General features: G+C 38.0%; 1 protein-coding gene across 10 annotated transcripts in view; it reads right to left on the reverse strand.

Annotated features, from left to right (window-relative positions):
• The window catches only part of CLIP-190 (Cytoplasmic linker protein 190), a 289,367-nt gene that overhangs the window by 109,891 nt on the left and 156,291 nt on the right, over positions 1-23,185 (reverse strand). For 9 of the 10 annotated variants that reach the window (XM_065217808.1, XM_065217810.1, XM_065217812.1 and 6 more), the window contains one exon: positions 12,457-12,540. The exons of the other annotated variant lie outside the window; for it this stretch is intronic. In XM_065217808.1, the coding sequence (XP_065073880.1) occupies positions 12,457-12,540 (84 nt within the window). The remainder of the gene's footprint in view (positions 1-12,456; positions 12,541-23,185) is intronic. 10 annotated transcript variants of the gene reach the window in all.

Raw genomic sequence — 23,185 nt, forward strand, 5'->3', positions numbered from 1 at the left:
TCAAAGTTACCCCGTTTTACAGTACTTCAAAATTTTCAACCTTGTCCGATTCGTATTCCTCTTCGATCCATGTTTGAACCCTACCCACAGTAATCCTGCTTGGATATCGATTTGGGAAATTCTTCTTCGATCCTTCAGATTCTTATAATAATCTTCTTGGAAGTGGATTAGGAGAAACTTTCTTTTGCTGCCATGGCGCCAAACGTAAAAGAAAAGGGCACTCTCCTGATCCCCCTTCTAATGAAATTCAATTGAGCAATCAATTTGATATGCTCACGGATGATGAGAATGATCCATCATCCAGACAAAATTCCATTAAACATTCCCGGCTTAATGCCAAGAAGGAAAAGATCCCCTTATTGTGGAAACCACTTCCAATTTCCATGCTTCCATCTTTTGAACTTCGTTAAATTCAAGTTTTCACTTCAAATTGGCCGTCGGGGTGAATGCCGTGTATTGGCTGAAATCCTTTAACGGTTTCAAATGTCTTCACAAGTATCTTACTGAGAAGCATCACAAATTTGAACGTCTGTTAAAGGCTGTCTTGAAAGGTCTGCCCAGTGGTGAATCCCTGGAGCAGATCAAAGAATAATTGACTAAATTACTTGGAGTTGAGCCAATCCAGGTAATCAAAATGAAAATGAAATAAGGTCGTGGCGATTCAAGATACGGGATTTTTAATTACGAAATCCATGATTGATGCTATTCAAACTGGAGAAAAAATTCTAATAACATAGTCATGACTTTGAAATTCAGCAATGGATTTTAAATCATTAAATGTTTTGAATTGGAATGCTCGATCTCTTAAAAATAATGCAGACAAGTTATTTAACTTTTTGACAGTTCATAACGTGCATATTACCGTTTTAACCGAAACGTTTCTTAAACCTGACCATAAGTGAAGACAACATATCAAGAAGACTGGCAACTTTGGAATCCGAGCGACAGCCACAGTAGCGCTGTGCTTGAGCGAAGGTGGAAGCAACGTATAGAAAAATGAACAAATGCACAAACCTTTCTTCTGAGGATGGAACCTCTGCTATCCAATTTGTTCGGAGCATTTACCTTTGAGCGGCAGATGACGCGATTGTGCCTGTCTCATGCCGGTCGTTCGAGAAAATCGAAGAGTTGCCAGTATTCTTGATATGTTGTCTTTGTTAATAGGGAGGCTAATTATTTAATTTTTCGAAATGATCGTCTTGATGGAGCCTGTGGTGGCGTTGCCATCATAGACGTATCATCTATTTTTATTTGAAATCAACGTTTTTGAAACTTTGGGAGATTCTGTCGAAATAAATTTTGGACAACTTACGTGCTTACTTAGCTGCCTATTTGCCATTCCAATACGAAGGCCAGCAAAAGAATTTTCTCAAGGGTGACGTTCAGAAACTTACCCATCATAGGTCTAAATTATTCATTATTGGTGATTTTAATGCAAAAAACAGCTCATGGAATAATGCTCAAAGCAATTCCAATGGTAATATTCCGTTGTTGTTAGGCAGGTTACTACAGTCCAAAATGTTTTTCTTCAGTAGGAAATCCTAGAAAACTATTTATTTCGTCGTAACTGATTCATGTCAGCTTTGTAGCCAATTGGGTACTCATGCCAACTTCGTTTCTGATCACCTTCCAGTAACTTTTAAATATCCCAAGAAATAATTTCTAATCCCAACAGCTCTACTTTCAATTACCATATAGAGCTGATTGGGAGCATTATCGAACATTTATGGAACATAACTTTGCAAACCAAAGATGATGTTAATTATGCTCTTTAATCTCTGACTACTTCTATAGTAGAAACAAGAGTTGCCTCAGTACCAAAATACGAGGTTAAATTCGATTATATTATAATAGACGACGATCTTCAGCTCTTGATCCGTCTGAAAAATGTCCGCAGACGGAAAATCAAAGAACATGCAATCCTGCAATGATTGTTATCAGGCGGGATTTGCAAAAACAAATTAAAAAGTGATTGTCTGCCCTGAGGAACAAAACCTAGGAAAATTATGTTTCGAAATAAGACCGGAGTTTCAAAGCCTTTTAGAAGCTCACAAAAATTTTGAAAAAAAAACCTCAAAAGCCTATCCCAGCGCTTACATAAGGTGGTCAAATTTTGATCACAAATTCGGAAAAAGCTTGCTAATCAATTCAAGAGTTCCCATAATTTCAGTTTGGGTCTTACTAGTCCTATTGAGAATCAGGTTGCTCGGGATTATCTGAATTTTTTAGTTATAGATCTTACTTCGTCCAAGTCAGTCCACCAGGAGTCATCACAAATATTCAAAATACGAAAGCTCCAGGTGAAAATGGAATTTTCTATATCCTCATCAAAAAACTCCAAGAGAATACCTTGTCTTTCTTGGTAAAATTATTTAACTGATGTTTCCATTTGCAATACTTTCCTGTTAAATGGAAAAATGCAAAAGTTGTTCCAATTTTGAAGCCGGATAAAAATCCATCTGAAGCTTCTAGCTACCGTCCTATAAGTTTGTTTCTTCAATAAGTAAACTTTTTGAAACGGTAATTTTAAATATAATGATGCTTCACATCAATACGAACTCAATTTTTGCAGATGAGCAGTTTGGATTTCGCCTTGATCATTCAACTACGCATTAACTCGTAAGACTTACCAATTTAATTTGTTCAAACAAATCTGAACGCTGCTCAACTGGAGTTGCTCTTCTGGACATAGAAAAATCTCGACAGTGTTTGGCATGAAAATTGAAAACGTTTAATTTTCCACTCTATATTATGAAATTGGTTCAAAATTATTTAACTGACAGAATTCTGCAGGTAAATTATAAAAATTCCAAACCTGAACGACTATCTGTTAGAGCAAGAATTCCTCAGGGTAGTATTCTTGGGCCTATATTGTATAACATTTTCACTTCGGACCTCCCTGCTTTGCCTCAGGGTTGCCACAAATCTTTGTTCGCTGATGACACAGGCATTTCCGCTAAAGGAAGAAGTCTTCGTGTTATTTGCAGCAGACTGCAGAAAAGTTGAGATATTTTCTCTTCTTATTTACAGAAATGGAAGATTTCTCCCAACGCTTCCAAAACTCAACTTATAATATTCTAACATAAGCCTAAAGCTTCGTTTTCCGAAACCTATGAACGGAGATCCAATTTATTGATCAAGTCAAGTGAAATATCTTGGATTAATACTTGACCACACATTAAATTTAAAGTTCACATTGAGGGCATTCAAGTCAAATTTAATAAATATATAAAAAAATTGCATCCTTTTATGAACAGGAAATCCAAACTTTACGTGAACAATAAACTTCTAATATTTAAGCACGTTTTAAGACTGGCCATGCTTTACGCTGTACTAATATGGTCTAGTTGTTGCACTACAATGAAAAAAGCACTTCAAATGATTCAGCACAAACTTCTTGAAGGTGATTTTGAAGCTGCCTTCCTGAAACATTACTACCGAGATACATAGAATTTCGAACGTTGAGAATTTAGAACAAATGTTCAACAAAATCAACCCTCAATTGCAACGATTAATTCCCTTTATATTGAGATAAGATTCAGTTTAAGTTTTTAGTTTTAATACGACAATTACTGACATGCAGGTATAGAAAACCTGTTTAAAATACTGAATTGCCAAAGCAGGAACAATGTAAACACACTTAGATAAATATATCATAACAATTAAGGCTGGTAAGTTAATGTAGTATGTAGTATGAAATGTAATTTGATTTTAATTTGGAACAAATAAAGAGTTAAAAGAAAAAAATTGAAGGGTTGTGTCCTAGACACGACCGCAGTATGACGTAGAACTACTAAAAATTGATGTATGTCATGCATTGTTGACTAAATTATACTTTATCTTAAATTTTTCAAGTATTTCAATGTTTCGGTTATGGTTCAAACTTGGTTCAAGTATTTTTTCTGGAATGTAATAAATCATGAAAATTTAAATGTGGGGTCCTAAACAAGCCGTTATATATTGTGGAGTAACACCCCAGTATAGTCCACAAATACGTCATGCATATTGTGGGATAAAACAATTGCCAAAAAATACGTTATTTTTTTCAGTAGCTCCATCATTAGTTTTAAATTAGGTCTCTGAAGCAGAGAAGAGAGTGGTGGTTGCATTTTATGATAGTTGTGTTTTCCATATCAGAAGACGGTACTTTCAATATTGAACTAAATGTTGGTTTATATGTGAACGAAGTAGGGGAGGAAGGAATAAAACGATCATTCGGGGTTTAAGCACCTCTTTGTTCTCCAATTTGGAGGACATCCCAACATAAAATGATCATGCGTCATTACAGCGTGTTCGTAGAATGATGCAAAATAGAATACTGTGACTTTTCTCAAATCAAACGTTTGATTTCAAATGACTATGCTTAAAAGTGTCATAAACCAATCAACAGCCGCTGAATGAAAGGTATTATCACAGACAAACAGACATAACACTCGCAAGTTGTTCATAGAACAAGCATTTAACGGTCAATTTAAAAGTATCGTAGTTGGTAGTACCGCCACCTGCGGCGCGCATAGTCAATTCCTTTGCTTTTGACGTTTACACACTACCACCATCTGTTCAGCGTACTACCCACCACAGTGTACTCAACAGATGGCGGTTATGTTTTAGCGACGATGTTTGACAGTGAGAAATATTCAATTTGTTATGTCTGTGTGTCTGTGGTATTATGGTCACATAGAGCACATATTTTTTGGAATCGTTCAACCGGTTCCGGAAATATGACCGGAACATGCTGCTGTTTATATGAGGCATGAGGCTAAATGCGACCTCAAACTTATCATGTGACACCTCAAATCACATTAGAATTCAAAAACTAATTCAATTGTAGTCATTTTGGGGGGCCCAGTCAAAAGCCATTGAATGGCGTCGTGTTTTGCGTAAATAATTTCCGCGCTTCGATCTAGTTGAACCCAAGTCTCTTTCGACCCCATCGCGGGTGATCCACCTCTAGGGGTGTTTACATCTGTGCTGATTTGCTAACGGTAGTGTACTAGCCAACTAGCACATGCTGGTAGACGCTGATCCCCTGCTTACATTATGCTGGCTACTTTTTTGCACAGTTCTAGTACACTAGCGCTAGCAAATCCGCAAAGATGTAAACACCACATAAACCACTGACTTGCTTCTGCTTGCTGCAGGACCCATTGCCACGCCGTCCGAAGTGGTAATGAGCAGATGCACGACAGCAGCGCTGTTTTATATCTTTTTATGTTCAAGCAGAACGATGTGCTACCAAATGGTACGTTTATTTCATGAAAACAGTGATAAAATTATCATTTGTTCCTTTTTCAAAAATTTTATATGGAAAATTAGAAAAGTATTCATTTCAGCAGATTTGTAAAGTAGTATCCTATCGATTGGCGTATTTGGATTTTAATTTCATTTATAAATGACAAAGTTACAAGTGTTCAAAACCTAACACTATTTCACCATACCTATTTTTTGATTTGCACCTCAGTATAGTCGACAAAGACGTAGTTCTACGTCAAAAATCATTTTGTGAGCGAGGCGAGGTATTCTTTTGGTTTCGTTTATATTTTTTACCAATAAACATTGTGTCTATAATCCGTTTTTAAAATTCAAGATGGCCGGCACCCTTATGTGCATGCAACACATCATTTCAGAATAATTTTCCAAGGCCTGTGCAATGTACCTACTAGAAATATTCCCAAGTTTTAGTCTGGTCACTGTAGTCAGTAATTGGACCTTCCGGAATCCGACTCAGAAAAACACTTTATGTAGCTTTTAATCAAACCGTAGTTTTACTAATTGGCAGCCCTAAGTAGGCATCTTTAGAATTTATAAAACGATCCATAAAATATTGAAAAACGTTCCATTAAAAACATTCAAATGATCCATAAAACATCGGAGAAAATCCCCAAAAAAGTGTGGATGATCCATAAAAAATATTAATATTATCAAGATTTTATGTAAAATTTAGCAATACAATTGTAAAAAAAAGTACCACTAAATTTCTGAAGAAAGAGCATTGAAATTGTATGAATTACCCATAAAAATATTGCAATTGATCCATAAAACATTCAGAAATCAACCTTAAACTAAAGAAAGTGATCCATAAAAATCAAGTTTGCACACTTAAACATAGAGGCATGATCCATAAATTAGACGTAAAGGGTGATACGGTCAAAATTTGGTCAATATCAACTTCACGTATTTCTTTCAATTTTGCATTTAAAAAACCTGAACACCCCTCATTTTGAAGGTGTGTGTGTGTGTGTGTAGAATGTTGCTCCTATTTTGATTTTGGAATTCACTCTTCAGTTGTCAAAATGCCGTCCAAGCAAGAAGAGCAGCGTATCAAAATTTTGCTCGCGCATCGCGAAAATCCGAGCTACTCTCACGCAAAGTTGGCAAAATCGCTAAAAGTTGCCAAATCAACCGTTACAAATGTAATTAAAGCGTTTGGGGAACGTTTGTCGACAGCCAGGAAGTCTGAATCGGGGGGAAATCGAAAACCGTAAGCCGCTGAGACGACAAAGAGAGTTGCCGGTAGTTTCAAGCGAAACCCTAACCTCTCTCTCCGAGATGCCGCAAATAAGCTGGGTGTATCGTCTACAACCGTGCATCGAGCCAAAAAACGAGCCGGACTATCGACTTACAAGAAGGTAGTGACTCCAAATCGCGATGATAAACAAAATACGACGGCCAGAGCGCGATCCCGGAGGCTGTACACGACGATGCTGACGAAGTTTGACTGCGTGGTAATGGACGACGAAACCTACGTCAAAGCCGACTACAAGCAGCTTCCGGGACAGGAGTTTTATACGGCAAAAGGAAGGGGAAAGGTAGCAGATGTTTTCAAGCACATGAAACTGTCAAAGTTCGCAAAGAAATATCTGGTTTGGCAAGCCATCTGTACCTGTGGCTTGAAAAGCAGCATTTTCATAGCTTCCGGGACTGTCAACCAAGAAATTTACGTGAAAGAGTGTTTGAATAAACGTCTGCTGCCTTTCCTGAAGAAACACGGTTGTTCCGTACTGTTTTGGCCGGATTTGGCATCTTACCATTACGGTAAAAAGGCCATGGAGTGGTACGCCGCCAACAACGCCAGAGCTCTGCCCAATTGAGAAATACTGGGCTATTGTCAAGCGGAACCTAAAGAAGACCAAAAAAACTGCTAAGGGCGAGCAGCAGTTCAAGGCAAACTGGCTTTCTGCGGCGAAGAAGGTGGACAAGGTGGCTGTACAAAATCTGATGGCAGGGGTCAAGCGTAAGGCCCGGCAATTCGGATTTGGAAAAGCGGAAGCCTAACTGAATATTTTTCCTGAATTTTATACTAATTGAACTTGAAAAAGAAATTACATTACATTATTCATGTTTACGACACTATTTTTTTTAAAATTTTGATCCATAAACCATGAAAAATTGCTCCACTGCATATCTACTTAGATTTCCTGTCCTGCCCGTGTATTTTAGGTAGAGGTGCCTAGCGACGGGCAAGCGTCAAGAATTAGCTTCCAAAAGAAGATTCTATAATAATATTCTTAAGAAGCTTCCCATGGAAGCTTCCTATGGAAGCTTCATTTAGAAACTTCTTTAAGAAGCTTATTCTAGACGCTCGCTCATCGTTCCGCTATTCTAACAAAAAAAAAACGCAGGCAAAACAGTAAAGTTGAGTAGCTTCGCAGTTATGTAGCAATTTTCCAAGGTTTATGGATCAAATTTAAAAAAAAGGGTCCAAAAATGTATATCCCATAGACTATAATTGGAACACACCATAAAAGGAACATCTACCAATAACTGGAACACCTACCCTAGGTATGATCCATAAAATCAACATTTATTTTTCATATTTTCTTAAGAAGATTATTATAGAAGCTTCATTTGGAAGCTAATTCTAGATGTTTGACCATCGATCTGCACCTCTAACTAAAAAAACACGACAGGACAGTAAATCTAAGTAGTTACCCAGTAATGGAGCAATGTTTCATGGTTTATGGATCAAAATTAATAATAAACATAGTGTCCAAAACGTGAATAATATACGTCTAATTTATGGATCATGACTGTTCGGAATATCGGGATAACCCTGTAACGCCGAGTTCAGCGACAGCTCTGTGGGAGATTCGGAGAGCTACGATAACGGACGCTGTCGGAAATGACAGACGTCAGGTATGGTTCAACGGAACACTTTTTACAGCTAAATTAAGTTAATTGCCTAAATTTGTTACTAAAGGGTGTCCACAATGAAATTGCCACACACAAAATTGATTCGCAAAATTCGAGTTTTCATCCGATTGCCATCAAATTTTCAGGGATTGAGAAATAACTATTAAACTTCATTTTACAATTTTACTCGTATTTTATTTACAGTCCATACGCAAATGCCCGCACCTTGGCCTTAACCCCGGCCATAAGATTCTGCACAACCTGTGAATCAACCGTTTTTTGCATGTAAACCCATACTTTCTTCAGTTCCTCGACTGTCTTCACTACCTTAGGTCGTTTAAGAAGGTGCTGCTTCATAATCGCCCAGTACTTCTCGATGGGGCGGAGCTCCGGAGTGTTGGGAGGGTTGAACATTTTCGGCACGAAATTGACCTTATTGTCCGCATACCACTTCAGCACGTCCTTGGAGTAGTGGCATGAGGCCAAATCCGGCCAGAAGATTGTTGGGACGTTGTGGGCCTTCAGGAGAGGAAGCAGCCGCTTTTGGAGGCACTCTTTTATGTACACCTGTCCGTTCATCGTGTCCTGGGTCACGAAAGGTGCACTCCGCTTCCCGCACGTGCAGATGGCTTGCCAAACCAGGAATTTCTTCGCAAATTTGGACATCTTCTGAGTGCGGACATGCTCCGGAACGCTGAACTTATCCTTGGCCGTGAAAAACAGGTTGCCGGGGATTTGTTTGAAGTCGGCCTTCACATATGTTTCGTCGTCCATGATGCAGCATTCAACTTTCGTCAGCATGTTGAGGTACAACTTCCTGGCACGGGTTTTGGCCGACTTGTTCTGCTTCTCGTCGCGATTATGGGCCTTTTGTACCTTGAACGTTCGAAGCCCAGCCTTAGTTTTGGCCTTCTGGACAAAACTTCGGCTTAGGTGCAGCTTCTTAGCCACATCCCTAACGGAGGCGTTCGGATTTCGGTTGAAGGCCCCAACTACGCGGTTGTGATTTTTGGTGTTGTACGGAATACTTTTTCCTTCAATTCTGGGCTTCCGATTGGTGGTCAACCGTTCCTCGAACCGCTTAATCACTCGCGACACCGTGGAATTCGCGATTCCCAACGTTTTAGCGATGGAACGATGCGAGAGATCCTTGTTCTCGTGATGAATGCGCAAGATTTTATCACGCACGAGCTGTTCTTTCGACTCCATTTCCGCCATCACAGGACTTTAAAACTTGCAGGATGTAAATAATGCACTATGAACTAAATCCACCCAAATTTTCATTAAATTCTACCCAACGGTTAAAAAGTTAGAGCAATTTCATAGTGTGGCAATTTCATCGTGGACACCCTTTATACCTATCGTTTAATTAAATTGTGGTGATTTGTAGTGAACTAGCTACTGAAATAGATTAGTTGGAGGTGGAATTCGTGAAAATATTGTATTTGCTTAATCAAGATACTAAAATTTGATCCTAAAACCTATTTCTCAGCTTCAGGCTGTCCAAAACGAGACTGCTCTGAGGAAGTTGCTTTCATTAATTCGAACATGGCTATATTTTTAAGTGCGCAAACTTGATTTTCTTTGGATCACTTTCTTTAGTTTAAGGTTCACTACTAATTGTGTTATGGATCAATTGCAATATGTTTATGGGAAATTCGTACAATATGAGCATTTAATCATTCTTTAGAAATTTAGCGGTACATTTTTACAATTAAGTTGCAAAATTTTACATAAAATATGGATCATATTGATATGTTTTATGGATCATTCACATTTTTTTAAGGATTTTCTCCGATGTTTTTTGTATCATTTGGATGGAACGTATTCCAATATTGTATGATTCATTTATTGGTTTTTATATTCAAAAATATTTTTGCCTTACTAATTAGCTGTACTAGAATTTAAAAAATCGGTCCAGACCGCTGTTATACGATAGTAACGCAAGATACAATCACCCCAGTATTATTTGTAACCCACATTTATGGGCCACTTCCATTTTATTAACACGCAGAATTGACTGATCCATAATAGTGACTAGTTGGCCAAAATACTGGGGTGACTTTTTTTTATAGAAAACATGAAAGCTTTCTAGAGTACATTTTTTTTTCTTTTTTTTTTGTAAAAGTACGTTTATTTGTCATTTGTTTGCTTGGTAAAAAATATTCACATAGGGGAAATGACGGCTTCGGCATGCCAGACTGTTTTCGGCAACCCAAATTGAAACTCTATTTTCACTGGATTTTCTTACGAAAACACTTCGTTGAATGCATGCAAACGCTTCTTTATGCTTTCAGCTTCAATTTGACTATATTTTTACCACTGAGCAAAAGCAATCTAGCAAGGTTTTCTTGAAATGCAACACACGCCCTACAAATTGTAGCTGATTTCGAGTTGCCGATAATAGAACAGCAGATTTACATGCAGTTCAAATGGAACGGTTGCCAAAGAAAAACTGGTTGCCGACAATACTCACTCTCACTAGAGAAGATTGGAGCTTTGTAAAAGCGTTTCAAAACAGTTTTTGACAATTCTTTCGACTGAAATTGTTAGAGCAGCTGGCAGCAAAAGATTTTAAACATACCAATACTGCATATGTGTGCGTTCGATAGAGAAAAAAGCCGAGAATGAAGGGTGTCCACGATGAAATTGCCACACACAAAATTGATTCGCAAAATTCGAGTTTTCATCCGATTGCCATCAAATTTTCAGGGATTGAGAAATAACTATTAAACTTCATTTTACCATTTTACTCGTATTTTATTTACAGTCCATACGCAAATGCCCGCACCTTGGCCTTAACCCCGGCCATAAGATTCTGCACAACCTGTGAATCAACCGTTTTTTGCATGTAAACCCATACTTTCTTCAGTTCCTCGACTGTCTTCACTACCTTAGGTCGTTTAAGAAGGTGCTGCTTCATAATCGCCCAGTACTTCTCGATGGGGCGGAGCTCCGGAGTGTTGGGAGGGTTGAACATTTTCGGCACGAAATTGACCTTATTGTCCGCATACCACTTCAGCACGTCCTTGGAGTAGTGGCATGAGGCCAAATCCGGCCAGAAGATTGTTGGGACGTTGTGGGCCTTCAGGAGAGGAAGCAGCCGCTTCTGGAGGCACTCTTTTATGTACACCTGTCCGTTCATCGTGTCCTGGGTCACGAAAGGTGCACTCCGCTTCCCGCACGTGCAGATGGCTTGCCAAACCAGGAATTTCTTCGCAAATTTGGACATCTTCTGAGTGCGGACATGCTCCGGAACGCTGAACTTATCCTTGGCCGTGAAAAACAGGTTGCCGGGGATCTGTTTGAAGTCGGCCTTCACATATGTTTCGTCGTCCATGATGCAGCATTCAACTTTCGTCAGCATGTTGAGGTACAACTTCCTGGCACGGGTTTTGGCGGACTTGTTCTGCTTCTCGTCGCGATTAGGGGCCTTTTGTACCTTGAACGTTCGAAGCCCAGCCTTAGTTTTGGCCTTCTGGACAAAACTTCGGCTTAGGCGCAGCTTCTTAGCCACATCCCTAACGAAGGCGTTCGGATTTCGGTTGAAGACCCCAACTACGCGGTTGTGATTTTTGGTGTTGTACGGAATACTTTTTCCTTCACTTCTGGGCTTCCGATCGGTGGTCAACCGTTCCTCGAACCGCTTAATCACTCGCGACACCGTGGAATTCGCGATTCCCAACGTTTTAGCGATGGAACGATGCGAGTGATCCTTGTTCTCGTGATGAATACGCAAGATTTTATCACGCACGAGCTGTTCTTTCGACTCTTTTTCCGCGAGTTTTGATCACAGGACTTTAAAACTGGCAGGATGTAAATAATGCACTATGAACTAAATCCACCCAAATTTTCATTAAATTCTACCCAACGGTTAAAAAGTTAGAGCAATTTCATAGTGTGGAAATTTCATCGTGGACACCTTTTAATACTGGGGTGACTTTTTTTTTTTATAGAAAACATGAAAACTTTCTATAGTACATTTTTTTTTTCTTTTTTATTTGTAAAAGTACGTTTATTTGTCATTTGTTTGCTTGGTAAAAAATATTCACATAATTATTTAAACCTCGACTTCAAAATTAAATTTCAGTTCATCCATATCAATCATGCCATTACAGCTATCAATGAAGGTGATATAATTTAACAAAGTTTTCATTATCAATGTTCTATTATTCGCTGCTACCCCCTCCAGATACAAAATAGAAAAGTTCATTACCAACATAAGAGACGGTTTCAAAAATTATCCCCAAAAATTGTGCTGTGTGATTGAATTTATCTGAAAACTTATAAAAATGAAACTGAAAACCATAGAATCAAACTCACCTGGCAAGTGCGACTTGCTGTAGTCGGTATCGCTTGGCCGTCTCATCCTGCTCAGAATGCTCGAGGCTGTATCCGAAAAATCGTCTGCAAAGCACACACACAAAGGCAAGCAGTCGAGTAGCACAAACGAGACGATTGTTCCACCCCGATGTGAAGTTGATGTTGATGACGATGATGAATGATTGCCAATTTGTGTGGTTGTTTTTGGAACCAAATTCCGATTGATGGTTGACCGCAGCGTAGCAAATGACATAACAATAGCGATTTGCATGTTGTTTCAGGATGTGTGCGTGCGTTTCGAGAGCGAAAAATAAAAAAAGGAAGAGACAAACAAGCGCAGAAATTAGTAGGGAACAAACACACAGAAAGAAAAACAACTTAAAATATTATTAGAGTAAACTTAACCTAAATGAAGTAAATAGTTTGCCAGTCAAGTTATTGCTTTCGATGTTCCATCAAAATGGCATACGTTCCAAATTTGTCAATGACAAAACAAACAGACACCTCTCACCTATTCAACTGAACTGTTGTTGACCGGTTGTTGGTGGAAACATTTCTTTTTGCTTTTCACCGGGTTTAGAAGAAGTGTGTTGTTACCACGCTGCAGCGAAAATATTTTTTTAATATAGGAGGAATTGTGTTTTGAACGCAAGAGGCAAGTGAGAATTGGCAAAATAAATAAAACAGTTGCGTGAATGTGCACAAGAAGAGAAATCGACAGAAACAAGAAAGAAAAGAAAAAAAAATACCATGTCCAATGTGTGGACAGTTGACACACTTGACGGCTACTTATCGATTGGGTCAGTTCGATCTGTGTTGGTTGCGCCAAAAATGTACGAGCAATTATTACTGCGTTGGATTGGACCCAAGAAGTGTGTCTTGCCGTCGTCGTCGTCGTCGATGACCGCTGTGGGTCAAGTGATTGACGCGGAGACACAGTGTCTAGAGTTTTCGATGATCATGCATTACGAGCTAGGAAAAAAAAATCTAAAATTGGAAATCAAAAATATCATAGATAGACTGCATATTTATTGACTTAAGCTGTGCATCTCACTTAGAACCACGTATCGTTAGCTACAAAGCACACGAGCAATTCTAATTACCCGACGCGATAAAACTAGCACTTACATGTTCAAACCTACAATCCGATGTGGGTTTCACACTGCACGCGGTAACAATATTACGACACATTTGTTCACCTGAGCTTGCGCACGATTACGGCGACTTGAAGCTTAAATTAAACGAATGACGACGATCGATTACCTTAGCTTCCCACACGACCTCCGCCGCCCTCCCCGCCCTCTTGTTCAGCAAACAACTTCCACTGCCCTGCTGATGGAACACCAAAGCTTATAGGTAGGCAGTTGCTCATCGGACGCGCTCGGCAGCACCTTCCAACCGCGATTCTAATGAATTATTCAAAAACGGATTTGTTCGCAATAGATCGCTAGAAAAGGAATTCCGGGTATTGGAAATTGCAGCTGCTGTAATGATGATACCCCGGGATGATGAGGGAAAGCCAGTAGAAAAGCATTCATTTTTTGAACTCGCTTGAGTGAGGCTTCTCACATTAGAAAGGAAAGTGAGTTGATTGATGAATTTATTGGGCCGGGGTCGTAAAAGCAACGGCCGTCCCTTATCGGTCACTGCGAGCGGTTCAGCAGTACCAATGTCAATCACGTTTTTCGCACAAGTTCAAAACCGGTATTGAGAAACGCGGGGCCAACTCCAGAGAGCCGGATAGTGACAGTTTGTCATATGCTTTGAGCGTGAGGCTTCCGGATACTGGGGGGAAAACCGGAAAGTGCTTTATTGGTGGTGCTTAACCTCGAAATAGCTACAGTTGGTTCCGAATCGTGCGCAGTGTAGTTGTCGGCATTCCTTTGGCCGTAATCGGTCAATCTAAGCGAGTAAGTAAGTAGATAAACTTCCTCCGTGTGTAGCACCACTCACGGCATGGACGGAGAAAAAAGCGCACATTTATTGAATTCCACGGGTCTATTACGGAGCCGATAGTGACGGTATGCAACAGGCCTGGAGGTTTGGAATCGATCAAACGGCTCGTTGAGTTTTTGATTTCGCTATGTTTGCCATTCAGAAACGCGTAATCGATATTTTCAAATCATATTAAATTCAGTTTGGGTGTAGCTGCTGTCGACAGTGTTGGCGAATTTGGTGGCGCGGTTTACTGGCGGAGTTTGATGAACTTGAGCCAGACGAGTCGAACAAACAGGTGTTGTGTCTGGCTGGAGTAATGAACTAGCAAATATTTTATGGTGCAACATTGCCGAAAAAAAAAAGATCAGATCGTATGACTTATCGACTTGGGGGAGATTCAAATATAACGTCCACTCTTGAGGGGGAGGGCGTCCTTGAATTTGTGACAGTACGTGTAATATAGTGGGTTTTAACCTTTTTTTGATTAATGCCCCCCTTTTCAAAAATTGCTTAGTCCTTGACTTATAATGAAATTTAGGCTTTTTCAACAGTATGGTGGGTGAACCAGTAGTGGAGGTACAAAGCCATTTTAGCAATAAAAAAAAATAAATATACGATGTACACACAATTGTTATACGTCAATCTATAGCTTTTAATCTCTATTTTGATAGAAAAATATTACACTGTAATAAAATTGCATACAATTTTAGAAAACTCATCCTCCATTAAAAGGAACACTGTTCCAGTAATTGTGGTAGTTGCTAACTTTGGTTCCTATAATAGTGGAATGCGTTAGTTTCTTATGGGTTCCACTATTATAGGAACACTACCGCAACTATAGGTGCAAAGGAGTGAAAATCTTAAGGAAAATAATTATTTTGCGTCACTTTTGGGCATATTTTAAGTTTGAAATATGCAAATATGCTTTATTTTATGAGAGCTACCGATGAAAAATAATGTTATCCGGATCCTCCTCACTTTCCGGTACAACCTCCATACCGCAACTATAGGTACACCACTATTACTGGAACACCTACCCTATATATGTTTGCGATGCGCTATGTGAAAACCACTATTGAATTTGTAAATTAAACGTAAGAGATACCTGCGCCAGAACACTGCCAGCTAACGTTTCAATTTTTTGAACTGTGGTTGAAAAAGCATGTCATTTTCGACATCTAGTTTAGTAAACGCTTTCGTTTTGATTTGCAACATTGCAGAAAATCCGGATGCGGTTAAAAAACTTGAAACGAATACACGCCTAGTGGTTCAGGATGATCCTAGTCCTAGTCCTAGTTTAGAGGCAAGTTCAAGAGGAGCGGAATGATTCTAAAAAAGCTCTTGAGATCATTCTTAATAAATTCTATTCTTAATTGATCTATTTAACCCTATTGAAGCAAGTGGTTTAATTGGTTTATACATTCATTGAATTGTATACAATACAACCAGTTAAATTAAAAAAAAATCTGGGAAAATCCGGAAATAGCTATTTACTGGCCATCATGTATAACGTAAGCAAAAGTAAATTATTCAAATCACTGCAAATGCTCTTCACAAGCGATTCCGTTATAAGATTCGATGAAATTAGAGGATTTTAAGGAATGTTATTTTAAGTTGCATTTCAGTTTCAAACCGTATTTCAATTTCCAAGTAACATTGCAGGTTTTATCGAGGTTTTATAGCATTCTAAAAGTCTAAATCATGATCTATAGAACCCTCATAAAACCAAAATTGTTACTTGGGTTGCTAAGTCATCATATAAATGGTCACCTATTTATTATTAAAAAGGGTTCCGGGTAAATTGGCCGAATGCCATTTGACCGAATGGGTCGTTTGGCCGAAAGCCCATAAAATCTGTTAACAAAATGACTGGGCACTTGCCAATCACCACCCCGCCCCTCCCCCTATGATGTCCACGTAATATGAACAGCGCCAAAGAATTTCGCTTGTTTAGAAGAAGGAAGAATCTCGTATTTTCTTGTTTATCTAAATTTTATGGCACGCTGAATTTACTGTGCCAAACATAATTAGGGCAACAAAACTCCAAAGAACTGCTCTTGTTTGAAAGAAGGGAAAATCTCTTATTTTTAAAATAAATTTTGATTGGTCTTTATTTTATGACAAGCTGCGTTTACTGTGCATAATATTACTAGAACAACAAAACTTCTAAGAACTACTCATGTCCTTTTTAACAGTGGCTACAAAAATAACTAAAATCTTATCTTTAAAAGAATAATGAATCCATCGACAGTATAAAATTTCAGTTTTATACAATATACAATTTACCAAATAGTCCCATATTTGTAATGTAAAAAAACCAAAATTGTGGAGAGTAAAAAAAAAATCACTACCGCAACATTCTACTAAGCTTTGGATCTGGGATCTTAAAATTACAGTGAAGCAATAGTTTTGAGAGATTCAGGTATGGGAAAATGTCTATACTACCAAGAGAATTGAATAAATGTTCCACTGTGTGTAGCCCTCAAATTTACAGTTGTGCTCGTGTTTTTTTTTTATAGTTAGCGGAGCATAGCGACGGGCAAGCGTCTTCTATGAACTTCTAAAATAATCTTATAAAAGACTTAAGCTTAAGACTGATAATAAAATTTATAATTTCTCTAATAAAAGAAAAAAAAAGAAGCTTAAAGAAGACGCTTTCCTGTTGCTGCGCTCCTCTTAAAAAATCAAGGGCATATCAGAAAATTTGAGGCTTACACAGTTTATGGAACATTTCATCGATACTTTTTTTTTGATTTGACTTTATTATTCAGTATCGTTCGACAAAATCATGGGCAGATTATCAGGTTTTGACTAGTTAGTTTAGTTCATACTAAAAATCAAAGCAAAGAGACAGCATGTTTACAGCATTAATCTGAAAACTGACAGCACATTGTATTCAAATACAATACGTGTTAATATTTTTTAATCCGGCATTTTCCGGATTAACAGGTTCCAGATTTTCGAGTCGTCGGATTGTCGAGTAGCGGATAAGCGGGGGGATAGTGTAGTGAAAGTAACATAACAACTCTGATCACGCCTTCCTTCGGGTAATATAGGAGGAATTGTGTGGGGAGTAAAGCCGTTGGTCCCCGGTTCATGAGTTGATGGGTCAATAGGTAGGGTCCAGGTGTGGGAGCTGCCTCCCTGGCGTCGGTAGCAACGGTGCTCAGCACGGAAAACAAGATCAACGGAAAACAAATCCCCGAAGGAAGGCGTGATCAGAGATGTTATGCCTCAGAACATCTCGGCGGTACCGACTGGGATTGAACCCAGGCCTGCTGGGGTGAGAGGTAATCACGCTTACCACTACACCACCAGCGCCACTGTTTTAGTTGAGATGATTTCAAGTTACTGTGCTGCAGATTTTGTTTTCTAGCTCTTAACACTCTCGTTTTAGAGCCTTTTTCAATTGACATAGGGTGTTTCTCAAATTGCTCTAAAATGAGAACGCTAACAGATAGAAAAAATATTTCTTCTGAAAATTACATTTAAATCATCTCAGCTGCAACTTTACCGAAGAACATGTGCTTTTATTTTCAAAAATAAGAAAATTAGTCGGGGCGACCCCGGCGTCGTAGTTAGCATCCATTCCTCGCACGCTTAAATCATGAGCTCAAATCTCACCCCGGATAAGTCACGAATGACCCAAGAGCGTTAAAGTGACTGTAATAAAAAAAAGTTTTTAAGTAGGTACAACATACCATTATAACATCTACTGATTGCATAATTCCGAAAAATATTCTCGGAATTTATTGCAGAGACCATCTTTGGAGTTCACGGGATTTCCATGGAAATCTCATCAGAGCTCTCTTAAACAATTCAGAACTAATTTTGAATTCTTATTAGAATTGGACCTAGAATTCTCATCCAATCATCATATAATTCTTCTAAGAACTCTCGTTAAAATGCGCATGGAGCTCTTTCTCAATTACATTGGAATTATTTCCAAAATTGTTTCCGAGCTGAATTCTGCGTTTCTAATAAATTAAACATTAATCAAAATCGATGCTCGTATATGTCAATGTCAGGACCGTTTTTTTTTCACCACCGCTTAAGCCTTAAACCAAGTTTAACTTTTTGGGTAAACCTGGCTTAAGATTTAAGCGGAGGTACAGCAATCGGCTCTCAAAGCACTTCATTTTACATGATACTTTCGTATTATGTACTTTGGTATTCTTTTCTGAAATAACTTGGTTTCATCCCTAGAATTTCTTTAGAATTCTCCTAAAATTTCCTTAGGATTTTTTAAAGTTCTTAATATTTTTTTCAAATACTTCTGAAAATCTAGCACAGACATAAACACTTGAAAAGTTTCCAAGGTTTAGAAATTAAATTCGGGGAAGGGAGGCTCAGCTCAATTTGAAGAGCCCTGGAACACCAACGTAGAATGCGGTCCAAAACGATAAAAAGGCAAAGTGCCTCAATGGAACCGGTGAAAAGAGGATCAAATACCCGATGGTTATAGTCAAAACCCTAATAAGGCTCGGGTGTTGGCTGAGAAGCCTTTTAAAGAACCAAATTGTGATCCGAACAAGCGTCGTAGAAATGCGAAGCTGAGCGAATACAATTCTAGTGACATCAATCCACCCAAAAAAAGTTGATCTTCATACCAAAATAGGATATTCATTACAGCCAGAAGAAGAGATGTTGGAGAATCGTCTACACAAAGAGGCTCACTAGCAGAGTTGCTTCCACTCACTTGCTATAAAAAACTACCAAGCCTTTGGGGATTTTCCTTATTAGAGAGTTGTATAGATTTTTCTCCTTTAGATTACTTAAATCTTTGGTTTTTATTAGTTAGGTAGGTTCCGATTCAACACATTGTAGTTTCATTTTTATACCTATGATCTTGACTTTTTTACCTAGGGGATGAGTACTTAAGGGGGTTAGATTTTGATAAGTTCTTTAGTGGGAATGACACTGATGAAGACTGCACATTGTAGTCGAAATACGTATCTGTCATGGATACCAAAATTAAGTGGAATTAAATGGAAGATAACCTTTTTGCTGTTTTATATAAAAAACTGTTTTTCGGAATTATGAAATCATTTGATATTATAATGATAATTAGTAGTAAGTTACAAGAAAAGGTCGTAAACTAGGTGTTTGAAACATAAAACCTGTCGTTATTGCTTTAAGTGCGTCACAATCAGCGATTTAACGATTCGTGAGTGCTCACTCTGAATGAACGCTCACGAGGCATAATTTAGCTGATTGTGACGCACTGAAATCGAAATTGACAGGTTTTATGTGTCCAATACATGCTATCCAACCTCTTCTTGTATCTAATAAGTACAAAGTATTATTATAGCATCCAAAGATTCCATAATTTCGAAAAACGTTTTTTATAGCGAAGTGAGTAAAAGTAACCCTGCTCACTAGTGTCTCCCATAAACCTTCTTATAGCGAGGTATTGGACAATTCTTTTTCTTGTAAGAAGAAATAATTCGATCAAGTTTCTTCAGCGGAAACAGCAGTTGTGGAATTTTGAGACACTATTGCAGTTTTATCCCAAGTTGATCCCGGTTGATTTTCGGTAAAGTAAAAAAAGTGATATTCTCAGTAAAATATGACGTAGGCTCGATCTAACTTCGAAAACATAGTTGAATCTCTCCGGGGCGTCATTTCATTTGAATAACTTCAACACGCCGGTCAATATCGGTCGTAGTGGTTTGTTGTTATTTGTGATGTAAGAAGCTTGGTGGGTTTTACCAGGCCCCTTTACACTACTGAGTTGATATGGTCGGTCTCTAGTAAAAACGACTGTCGAGCTACTAATCCCTCCCCTCCCCCATGAACGTAACTCCTGGTTGCCATGGAGTAGAAACTACGAAATGTACGGTCATCTAAGCTCTATGCAGAGGTCTGAACCTTCTTATGAGTTTAAATTTCGACAAAAATGCTGGTATCCGGATTCAGGAATAGAAGTCAGGCAATTTTCGGTGAATAAGGCCGGAACACATTAATACTTGGAGGATCTATTTGCCTGCTTCTTAACCGTAGTGTTAAAATGCAAAAAATCAGTAACTTATTAAATTTTACGAATTTTGAAATGTGTTATCTTTATAAATTTGAAAATTTGTTAAACTCTAAAACTTCTAAATTCAGAAAATTGTTTCAACTTCAAGATATCAAATGTTTTCTGAACTTCCAGCCCATACATGGAAAATCACACGTTTATTTGTTGAAAATCTCTTTGCGAAAAACAAATGTAAGAGTGGATTTCTCGAACATCAAAGCTAAGAGGGAATTCCTTACATCCTCTGTATACTTACAATAGAATGTATCGTGCAAGCAAATTTTTCTAGAATTATTTTTTTCGTATAGAACCTACACGAGATGTTCTTCTAGCCACAGTGCATTTTGAGAAACTATGTTTGTTCGACAATTTAGCCAAAATAAAAATTACTAAATAATTTACTTTTTTCTCAAATCGGTAATTTGATTCTCACATTTCTTGGTTGGGTGTGTGAACCTTGAATACTACCCTCTCTCTCTCTCTCTTTTTAACCTAACCACAAGGCTATGTACACTTTCAAAAGAGGCATAAAGTTATTTGGCATAAAGTCGTAAGGACGTTTGGCATAACACAATGGAAACTATTAAATTTGAATGCGGTTTTATTTTCGTTTTATTATATAGTCACTTAAACACTCTTGGGTCACTTCGTGACTTATACGGAGATGAGATTTGAACTCGTGACTTTGGAGTGAGAGGTATGGACGGATAACCACTACACCGGAGCGTTCCCCCGGTTTAGTACCGCAAGCTTAGAAACATGATACAATAGGAAGTATCGGACATTTAGTTTTTTATTAAAAATAATGAATTTTCGTTGCATTGGTTACGCGAAAAAGCGTAATCATTACTACTACAACAACAAACAGCTCGTGCTGGAAAGAAGGGAAAATCTCTATTAAAAATACGCCAGTGGGGCAAAAGTTCCAGTGTAGCTACACACTTAGAAATACCTAATCTTACACGTGACGGAATCCATCTTTGACATGAAGGATGAGACGTAAACAAACATGTCATGTAAAATTAAGTGCTCCGAGACTGAAAAGTTCGAAATTACGTTTTATTGAGCTGAATTTCGCGTCTATTATGACTCAATTTTATGTCAAAATTGACACTCGTATATGTCATTCTCAGAGCACCTAAATTTACATTAAATTTTCTAAGTGTGTATTTATCAAAGGCTGTAGTGAAAATACGTAGTATTAATTATGTTATTTTTGCATCTGAAAGAAATTTTGATATAATTATGCCAAACGACCATTATGCCAAATGACTATTATGCTAAACAACCATTATGCCAAGTTATTTTATGACAAACGGCTTTCCCCCTTCCAAAGTTACAGTGTAAAAATTTCCCGAACACCACCTACCGAAAGCAATCGAGCTGAATGGTCCTTAAGATTGAAATGAGGAAAGTTAGAGATTGAATTTTGAAATATGAAATGGATTTCAGGATTTTACAAAATTTTCAAGATACTGAGGTTTAGATAAATACTGAATATTGTACATTTCAATACATATTCTGAAGAAAATTTGGATTGTGATTAGAAATACAGGCAAATTTTAAGGGGAAGTTTATGGATAATTTATAAGGAATTCTAGAGCAAATATACATCCAATTCAGAGGATAAATTAAATGGATACCAATGCAGAAATCTAAAAGAATCGAACTTTGAAGAGCACTCTAAAGAATTTCTGAAGAGGAAAGACATTTTTAGAACCGTTTCAAGAAATTTCAGCAGACAATTAACTATTTCTAAAGCTGCTAGTTCTAGCTTTTTCAAATAGATCCCATGTAACATTGTAAGTTTTATCGAAGTTTTATAGCATTTTACAAGTCTATGCCATGGACTACAGAACCCTCATAAAACTCCCCCTCCCCCCTACGTGGCACAGAAACTTCATATGTGCGAAATAAAAAAGTTAGTATCACTGCGCCATCTTTGCGACAAAAAATTGAACTATTTTTACCCACTAAATCATAGTTCTAACTTAATTAAGAAACTTTGCTAAAGACGTTAACTCAGTTGGATGTAATCCCAGAGCGTCATTATTTTTTTTTTTTATAGATTTAATTCCTGACATTTTTACAGTATAAGAAAATGAATAATTTTTACAGTATAAAAAAAATTCTCAACTTTGCCTTCATCTGCAAAACGGATGCGCGTTTTTGCCTGTACATAAACAATAGGGGCCTAAGTGCCATAGTTTTTTTTTTGTGTAATCGAGCAAAAACGAATAATTTTTATACATTATCAGCTTCAAAACTATCAAGCCCATACATTTCAAGATAGGTGACCTCCTACATGTGACTACTGGCAGAAGCTATTTTCATCGGTTAAAATGAGCGTTCAACTCTAAAAATTACATTCCTACAAATGACAAACAAATCTGAATTACCGATGGAACAATGAACAATGTTTTTAGATTCCCGATTTTTCCCGCATTTCCCGCTTTTCCCGAACGGGTGGCCTGAGACAGAATCTTAGCCCTTCACTGGGGGGCTCCCGTACCATATATGTATAAGTTTTATAAATGCGGCCCGAAGCACTCGATTTATATGATTTGAGTTGTAGCATGATGGGTTTATCTAAAATCTGGTCACTTCGCCGGAGCATCAGGTACATGTCCGGGTATGGGAAAAAGTGGCCCTTGGTACGCCAAATGGGTATCAATAATCTGAATTTTGAATTCTCATGTGATTTGATACTCCGCATGATGAGTGTATCAAGAGCATGGAATGAAAGTGCGCACTAGCACCACCTGAGGGTAG

This window comes from Ochlerotatus camptorhynchus, unplaced genomic scaffold, assembly GCF_037179485.1.
Source record: "Ochlerotatus camptorhynchus isolate MF236.1 unplaced genomic scaffold, CSIRO-AGI_Acam_v1.1 ptg000080l, whole genome shotgun sequence".
Lineage (NCBI taxonomy): Eukaryota > Metazoa > Arthropoda > Insecta > Diptera > Culicidae > Ochlerotatus > Ochlerotatus camptorhynchus.